The sequence below is a fragment of the Colias philodice genome, chromosome 18, assembly GCF_061535455.1.
Source record: "Colias philodice isolate Cphi_HAF_F1 chromosome 18, ilColPhil1 Martin Lab GWU primary, whole genome shotgun sequence".
Taxonomy (NCBI): Eukaryota; Metazoa; Arthropoda; class Insecta; order Lepidoptera; family Pieridae; genus Colias; species Colias philodice.
In genome coordinates, this window is record NC_143103.1 from 708,448 (window position 1) to 718,529 (window position 10,082).

The window sequence follows — 10,082 nt, forward strand, 5'->3', positions numbered from 1 at the left end:
TTATCCGAAAGAATCGTAAACAGATGTAACTACGATGTAAAGATAGTGCGGAGTATCGAGTGGAAATAAATCGATATCAGATTTGAATCGTTACTCGAATAATCGAATAAAGTCGTGTGATCGATGTTTCCTTACGAATATTGAACGTGTTAACATAAGTTTTGATTTCTATCTGCGTGGAATTTATTTTCTTATCATCTACTAGCTTTTCATTCGGCTTCGCTTGTGTGTTTGCGGTATAATAGCTAAACAAATTTCCACTGAATGTTTTTCCTGTTAAGTTTTGTGAGAATAATAACCTATATTCTACGTATAGAAATACTTCAACAAAATCGGTCAAGCTGTAGTATTGGTATGACAATAGAATAAAATAGAAGCAATATGTTTGAAAGGTCTAGAAAATAACAATAAATATATGGAATGAATTAACTTCTCAATAAAGGAATTACTGACTACAAATTGTTCACTTGAAACTCTACATTTTTACAGTATTTGTATAATATTTCGAATCGCTTTAATTGCTACTAACAATTTTCTTCTCCTTTATTTGCACTAACGTAGTACATTCAATATCTTTACAATATTATAAGGTTTATCCTATGTTTCACCACTACATACATCTCACATAATGTCTCTCATATAATTTTTAAAGCATGGAATGATCTCGAAGCAACTAACCATAGTAGTGGCATGTCTCCTGGCTTTAAGTAAACACTATTTGGGATTTGGTTATTTCGTCCACCATTATCCGACCGGTTGCGTAGTCCACATCACTGTACAAACGTGATGCATTTTGTGTATTTTTAATTTAGCCGCATTGTTTTGAATTGAAATGGCTCATTTGAATGTGCAGTGCACAGGTATTTATGGGAGGGGCTTATAGTCTGTATCTTAAAGACTACAGGAAAAACATTTTTAAAAAATGTTAATTACATCATAGTTTTGCTTATTAACCGGAACCTGTGAATGATTTATGAAATGTATAAATTATAAATTTTGGGAGTCTATATTTTTCTATTATTTACCGAAACGGTATACAATTGTAAAATATATTTCACATATATCTACATGTTCTTTTACTATGAAATTATTTAAGAAAAGGACTCTACAATGGTTTTAAATCCGAATAATTCATTCCACCGCAAGTCTCGACCTCCGAGTGTGGTCACCGGCACATACGATTCCAACAAAAGGCTTTTAGACTGAAAAAATAAAACAAATAAAATGGCAAACACTGTTAAACATTTATTTATTTAAACATACAATTGTATTTACAAACAAATTTGGTTTCATAATTCATTATTTGTATTATCTCTGTGTATATCTGAAAAATTATGTAGGTACTTTGATAGAACTTGGCCACAGGACACATGGACTAAACCGCGTATTTAATCTTCGTTTAGTATCGTACTAACTTCCGCCCGCGGCTTCGCCCGCTTTGACTAAAACCTTATAAATTATATTATACTAAAACCTTCCTCTTGAAACACTCTATCTTTAAAAAAACCGCATCAATATCCGTTGCCTAGTTTTAAAGATTTAAGCATGCATAGGGACAGAAAAGGAAACTTTGTTTTATACTACCTATGTAGTGATAAGTATTAATTTATTTTAGAAAATAATATCCAAATATCTCGTCACAATGCACAAAATTGCATTGCATTGCCTTTGAAGCTGTAAAAAACCTGCATTTCATATTATACCGTCAGTTTGGGCTTTAAAATTTTATATAGAGACGATAAAATATTGTCATCGCTTATGGAATGTCATTGAACATTATGAAAATTTTAATATTAAATATCTGATAGCTGCTAGCTTTTATAGTCCAGTATGTATGCAGAGAATAGTCAATAGTATTGTTATATTGGAATAATGCTATGTGCGAATGAAGAGTCCTAAATACATATATAGAGGAATAAAATATGATTCGATTGGAATAAAGCAAAGGTAAGAAACAGTATAAATTTGTATGTTTGTTTGATTTTCTTGTATGAAATTAATAGGTACCTATCGAACAAAATTGTATGTAATATATATAATTGTATGTCTCTTTGTTTTAAATATAAAGTCAATATATTCAACCGGTTCACGACTTGCATTTTGTAGCGAGATAACAAAAATAATTTTTCACCTACATGAAATGAGTTTCAAAAATTTCGAAATACAGCTGAATTTGGCTGATATCCACGAAATACTTAAATGTAATTCCCAAATAGCAAAAACCAATAAAACAAAAGTAAATAGACATTTAACGGCAAATATTTGCGAACAAATAAATAAGTAATTATATCAGTATTGAAGCAGGATCGTGACAAAGTTCAAATTTATTAAATCTCTTTTGAGAGGGCAACACAATGACAGACGTGGAATTATCTTGTTTTGTAATAAAAATATATTCCAATGTTTTAATGAGACAATTTGTTTTATTTTGTTCAACTTTATTTGGAAAGCTAGGTTCTAAGTTTTTGTTCAACTTTATTTGGCTATATTGAAAATTAGGAATAGCGCAAATAATAATACGTATTAGAACGTAATTAGGACTTTACATAGTTATAATATGTCGTATAGTAGTATATATTCGACTGTCTTTCTTTTACGCTTACACGCGTAAACCACTGAAACAAGTCTATAGATGTTTCCAACAGGAATAGTTTAGACTTTGGCATACGATATTATCGGCTCTTTTTTCTCAAACAAGAAAAAAAACTTTATGGAAGAAATATTATGTATGACTAATAACGTAAAGTTAATGTAAGGAAAGTAAAAATATCTCAAGTTCCATAGAAAATTATTGTGATCTATGTTTGATTATTACGCAAAATTATTGAACAAATTTTCGAAGAGAGAGTGATAGCGTTACTTATTTCACTTTAGCTATCAAGGTAATTGAAACCATTATTTGTACGAAAATACAATTTAAATATTGCTTCACAGAAACTGGTGAGTCACTGGTTTTGTAATAGTGAATTAATGTCACCATTAACAATATAGTTTCACCTTCAATGTTATTATTTATTAGACTGGTGTTATGCAGTGAAACTTAGCGAAATGCGGATTGCTAAATTTTGAACCCCCAGTATAAAATTAAATAATATTATTAATTGTTCAATTTTAAATAATAGCATGAAATTAAACCAGTTAGAACAACTATCACAAATTGAAGGTAGAACAAGTAAAACTTATTATTAACATCATCAAATCATCGTCTCTAATCACTCCACAAACGAAAACTACAATAAACAAAAAACCACTTCAAATCTTTATTTATTCTATTATCTATCTTAAAAAAAAGACACAGTGATTATTTCAATCAGCAATTAAGTGTGTAATAATTAGTAGACAATTCAGCTTTAAGAACTGAAGTCTTATATCGTGGTTTTTTATAAAATCGCTGTCGCCTATACAATATAAACACACCCAAACTATCGAGGTTATACTTTTAAAATGTGGGTGGACAAAGCTTGACCCGTTATAATCCGCTTGCGCTACAATAAACTTTTTACACTAAGATATAATCTCTGTCAATATTATGAATGTATTGGTATTATTTCGCCAATAAATTTGTGCTGTAAATGCTTGAATTATTTAACTAATGATATATTTTATGTGGGATTAGTTTATACTAGTATTTCGACCTGACTTCGCATGGAATTTTATTTTTCTGTTGTTACAATTAGATGAAGCTGAATTACGTAAATGTAATGCGTTTCATTTTGCATACCTATATATTATACTAGCTTTCCGCCCGCGGCTTCACCCGCGTTTTCAGAGAAAAACCCGTTCCCGTAGGACTTCCAGGATAAAACCTATCCCATGTCCTTTCTCGGGTATCAAAATATCTCTATACCAAATTTCATGCAAATTGGTTCAGTAGTTCAGACGTGATTGAGTAACAGACAGACAGACAGAGTTACTTTCGCATTTATAATATTATAGTATGGATTACCCATAAGTATATATTATGCACACAGATGTACAAAATTGGTTTATCTAATGCAATAATTTGTTATAATAAACATCCTCTATGCTTGTATAATATATTCGATACATAACTATAGCTTCTTCGAAATAAAATGTATACAATAGATATAATAATTTTCATTGATACATAAAACAATTATCTGGGGGCACGGCAGTGCCCCCGCCAAGTCGAGCAAAAAAAAAGCGGCACGGCCGTACCATCCTTTTCTCGAAGCAATTCGGGCCTTTTTCGACCCCCTATAATTCGGTTGTGGATAAAGCAAGAAACCTGAATCTTCAGTAACTAATCCGGCATTGTATAAAGACGAAATATTTAAAATTTCAGTCAATTTGAACTAGTAGTTTAAGAATGACAACTTGTTAAAGTTTCTAAATTTTGTCACTCACTGACTCACCGATCATCAAAAGTCCAAGGCACTTCTAGCAGACTTAGAAGCTTCATATTTGGAATACATATAGAGTTTAGTGTCTTAATCATGGGAAAACTTAAATATTTTGTAATTTCGGTCCAGTTTTCCAAATACACCAACTGCATCAATAACTTTGTAATCCCATATAAATATATGGGATTACAAAGTTATTTATGCAGTTGGTGGTTGGTGGTGGTATCAAAAAGAAAGGCTCTACAAAAAGAAGTGAGATCCCATCAAAAACATCCTGTAAAAAACCCAAGTCTCGCAGCTCAGTCTTTCTACCGTCAAAAGTTGTGAGATCCATGTAATACCAAGTCGGTTAATCTATTTAGTGTCTACTTGAAGGACCTTCTGTCTTAAGTTATTACATAAGTTATTATCATGCCAATATTAAAAATATTTAACGTTTTAAACAAATAGATCGACTTGGACATCGCATGAAAACAAAATGAATATTACAATATTATATTAGATTCTTTAGTCTCTCGCGCCTCACGCGATTGAAACTCTCGTTCCTGTTGGTCGCTGGCCCGTCGTGCTGTGTAGTGTGATACATACTAATAATCAAATCAAGCGATGTCCAAGTCGATCTATTTGTTTAAAACGTTAAATATTTTTAATATTGGCATGATAATAACTTATGTAATAACTTAAGACAGAAGGTCCTTCAAGTAGACACTAAATAGATTAACCGACTTGGTATTACATGGATCTCACAACTTTTGACGGTAGAAAGACTGAGCTGCGAGACTTGGGTTTTTTACAGGATGTTTTTGATGGGATTATAATATAATCATAATTTTAACATACGAACCGACGTTTACGCCTGAATGCAATGATTATTTGGAAGTTTTAATATATTCATTTAAACAAGCTCCGGTTTAAACTTCACGGAAAGATTAACTGCGTCCATTAGCTTAAAGCTTACAACGATAGTATCGTATACAGCGAAATTTAAATGGCAGATTAAGTAAGTAATACTTTTGTGCACTAAAAATAGTCTATTTTAGGAAATACTTAAATTATTTCACATTAATTGAAGGCAAAGCATTAAGCAAAGGCAATGGGTCCACATACTTACAATATATTAAAATACACTCAAATTGAATTTGATATTTTTTGTTTTATAGCATTCAAATCTTCTTATATATAAAAATGAATCGCAAAATGTGTTGGTAAGCGCATAACTCGAGAACGGGTGGACCGATTTCGATAATTCTTTTTTTATTATATTCCTTGAAGTACGAGGATGGTTTTGATGTAGAGAAAACGTAAACATGTACCACGGGCGAAGCCGGGGCGGACCGCTAGTGCTTTATAAATATAAAATAAAGAATAGAAAAAGTTCGATCACGAGGCGGGATCGATTATAAATTTATAAACACTCAAATGCCCTAAATTAAAGTTTGAACTATAGCAGTCTAATTTAACTTATCCTTAAGTTGTTGTTAACCTATTTAGGGCCGATTTTTTCAATGCTTGGATAAAACTTATTCGTCGAATAATGTATAAAACAACCATTTTAAAAAAAACATATTCTAATTGCCCGTATTTGACAGTTTACGTGACATTTTAATATTATCGTGTAATACTTTTTCACGTGTTATAATATAAACTATTTTATAAACGTTATCAAGGAATATCATGTTTGATTTACACCATAATATAACAAAGAAATTTACTAACAAAAATATATAAAAATCCGTGAATACGTAACTAGAGAAGCCACTGACAGTAAATATACTGTTTCACTGTGTCGGTAGTCAGTGTATCTTTTATATTTTGTATCGTAATGTGTTATTTAAAACCAACGCCAAAGAAAGATGAAATTTCAAATTTATATAAATATATACACCAGAATTTCATAAATCTACTAATCTACCTTGATCGATTTTTTTAAAATATTTACTCTCGAAGATAATAGATTTGAAAATAAATCGTAGATTGTTTTCAAATTTAACAAAATATATTATTAACTCTCGGTGATAAGGATTTTCTGATCGAACTGGCTACAATTATTATGGGCTAATTATATTTATTACCTGGTTTTAAAATCGCCTAGACTCTATGTACTAAGTCTATTAACTAAGTTTGGATTTTTCCTATGTATTCATTACATTTTCTTTCGTACATTGGCGCCTATACAAAACTTGGTCTCTTCAATGATCATTAAAAACACAACAAACGCAAGCGAAAAAGTTTTTTATAAACACAATACAAAAACACACAATTGATGTTCGTTAGAATGTGTGGGTGTATAGAATTGTTTGAGGCGATAATATGTCAATTACGTATGTAATTATTTTGGATGTTGTATTGTAATGTGTTGTATACGAGGTCAAAGTGAATATGAATTTCACACTAATAGTGAAAACATCATGACATCAGTCATTTGTGTAGGTTATAAAAAAACTATATTAAGGCATGTGCGGTATCTTATCTGTGCTTTAATTATTTCTATGTAGGTCTACTTAATCGCAGCCTATAGATAAATGTCATATAGTTAGCTATATGATGATATATACATAATATAATATCAACTGACAATAAACCAATCAATATTGTGTGAACATGCTTGTAAGAAATAACGCATCTAAATCGCTACAAAAAGTATTATTTATCTGTTTCGCAACAAATAAAATATTGCTCTACTATTTATAGAGCTATCTTTATGCCAAATTTCATCCAAACCTGTTCAGCCATTCGCGTGATTACAAAAACAAGTACAACTTTAACGCTTACAATAAAGAAGGATTATAACTAAAATGACAGTTGACACTCGTCAAAATCAAGTGTAGTAGGCTTTTGTTTCTACAAGTACAAGACATAAAGACAAAACATTACACAAGTATAAATCAAATACTTATATAACAGTTAGTATTGTCAATCCGTTTGTTGGACACCTTGTTAGCTGCATAATCGCCTTACAATTTAATTATATGTAAATACTGTCGGCGTCTGTTTGTAATGTGTCCGTTAGTTTTGTCATTGTAATAAGCGATTGACGATGTATTATTTATTTAAAGAAAAGTATTCAATGTAGGTACTAGTTTTTAAAACAGGTATTGAATATAACTTAACAGTGACTCTGAAAAAACGATTAACGAATGCTTATATTATATATCCATAGATTATATTGTGTTATTCTGATACGCTGCATCACTGGCGAGTTCCACCAAATGTTGTTGAATAGTTCTGGAGTGACGGAGCAACGAGCAATCATTCTTACTAACAGCGAAACTAAAAGAAAATAATAACTTACGCAGATATTTCTACTTACTTTTAAACAAATTATTTTAAAACGTACATTACAATCATTCATGTTTTTCCTAAAACGACAATTCTTATTAATGTTATTTCTATAATTCCTAGAATTCAATATAAATAACACAAATATATAAATGAGAAGCTATTCTTAACTTCGTTTACACCTCAGCGTTACCAACAAAAATCTAATGACAACTCTATACTCAAATATAAACTTACAGCAACAATGCATAAAAATAACACCAATGATTTATGATCGTTTATTATGCCATTATTTATTATTTATTTCCGTTTTACTGTATTGTCGCCCACAATGCGTTCATTCTAAACACGCCATATAGTACTATGACTCCCACATACACAAAAATTACAAAAAGACATTACATATAGAACTAGATGAGATAAGTGTATCAATTATAGGTGTCACTTCCAGTAGCGATATTCCGATATGGCAAAGATCATGAAAATCATCATGGAAAATGTTGAACATTAATATTATATTCTTCTTAAATTAAAATGATAACAAAAATGATTTTACAATAGTTAAGATTCATAATAACAAGACTTTGAGGAATCAGACAGACATTTTTACGATTAAAATGGAAAGTTTGTTGCTATTTATAAGTATTATTTATTATCAATATATAAAACATGTACGGTATAATCTTAGAAATATACAACAAAATAAAAAATATTAATCTATGGCTTCATAACATCTATAGTCTATACAATACGCTCGTCCTACTAGATTTTATCGGATATCTTTTGTCAATGTGTAGAGACATTTTATATAAATTAATCCAACGTTATTTGTGGGTATACAGCCTCGTAGAAATAATTTCAAACATTTATCTGAAAACATTTAACATTTTTCTCTCTTAAAAAATTAATATCAATAAAAGTAACGCTCAATTTAATAACGCGTTTCAAAATTAATAACTTTTTGTTAACCATTTTTTAATATTTACACATGGGTGGCCATAGTTGCTCATAACAATCATAAAACATGAAAACGATAATATTTCAAATACGAACAAACAAAGTAAGTTTTTAGGTATTTACCAGTAATTTAAAAATGTTTACAATGTAATTCTATAAAACTGTATGTAGAACATATTTCTATATCTCAATACCATATTGTTTAAAATCTCATGCAAAAATTTTCCTAATGCATTAATTCTATTTCACAGTGTCTTCAACAGTCATCATCACGTTATTAATAATCAAATCCATGTACGCATCATGGCCGAATCCAGAAAACGATACACTCATATACATAGCAAATCCAGTCGAAGCAGATTTACCAGGCCACTGGATGCCTCTCAGCGTCATGAAGATAATCCTCGGAGGAACTACGAAAACCACAGCAAAGAAGTTAAAACAAACGCAAGCAACAACAGTGCCGATGACAAGACCAACAGTTAAGATTACAACAGTGAAAAAGTTTGAAGCACTTACGGAGCCTCTTACGTCAACAACAGAAACGTTACCACCTCCTAAAGAAACAGACCCACCATTAACAATTGAAGCTACAATTGAAGCTACAACTGAAGCTACAACGGAAGCTACAACGGAAGCTACAACCGAAGCTACAACTGTAGCTCCTCCGCCACCAGCATCTGAAGAACCTCCACCTCCACCTCCGCCAACAACCACACCAACTACTACTACTGAAGCAACAACAACTACCACAACTTCTACTACTACTACTACTACAACTACTACTACAACAGTGCCCCCTCCAACTACCAAGAAGGGACCACCTCGAAAACCAAAACCGGCCACTGATGGACATGAAAATTTACCTAGTTAAAATAACACATAGTAAAAATAAATTACCAAAATTTTCCGAAGTTTTTGTCAATTATGCAGAAACAAATCATTTAAAGTTTTGGTTTTAAAATTAAACTTAGTAAGCATAAAATTAAACAACACAACTGCATTATGAAAAGACAATTAATGATGTAGGTATGAATATAACAACAACCACAAACATTGATAACATAAGATTTGTAATACAACTTGAAATTATTATAAAATTGTAATAAAGTGTTCCCAACATGTCACAGGATCATCTAACCAGATCACGAAAATTCTAGAAGCGTCAACAAGGACACATTTCAACTTTTTACGCGCCAAAAGCCGTTATTCTTCATAAACCGCCCCCAGAGCGAGGCAATTCAAAACTCGCGACACCTGCAGGTGGACATTTTAAGAACTTAAACCTATAAACTAGGAAACGGCAGATTGCGGAAGGTTTAAAGTTTTCGTGTTATTTATAATTTTGTCATAGAATTCTTAAATCGACTTTGTCAACTAGTATTCAATCAGAGACACAGTGTTTATCCCATTGTATATTTCGAAATATAATTTAATTTATTAAATCCCAAAGAAAATTCTTCATGAACTCTTATTTCGTGT

The 10,082-nt window shown here is 31.0% G+C and overlaps 1 protein-coding gene across 1 annotated transcript; it reads left to right on the plus strand.

Annotated features, from left to right (window-relative positions):
- The first annotated feature begins 832 nt into the window (after positions 1-832).
- On the plus strand, positions 833-9,474 carry LOC149480215 (uncharacterized). Its single transcript, XM_089706841.1, has 2 exons — positions 833-860; positions 8,852-9,474. The coding sequence occupies exons 1-2, from the start codon at positions 833-835 to the stop codon at positions 9,472-9,474; spliced, it is 651 nt and encodes a 216-aa protein (XP_089562967.1).
- The last annotated feature ends 608 nt before the right edge of the window (positions 9,475-10,082 follow it).

Bases quoted from the DNA above. Each gene is read 5' to 3' on its own strand.
- LOC149480215 (XM_089706841.1), top strand. From the start codon at position 833: ATGGCTCATTTGAATGTGCAGTGCACAG. The intron at 861-8,851 runs GTATTTATGGGA...TCTATTTCACAG, and splicing joins TTTGAATGTGCAGTGCACAG to TGTCTTCAACAGTCATCATC.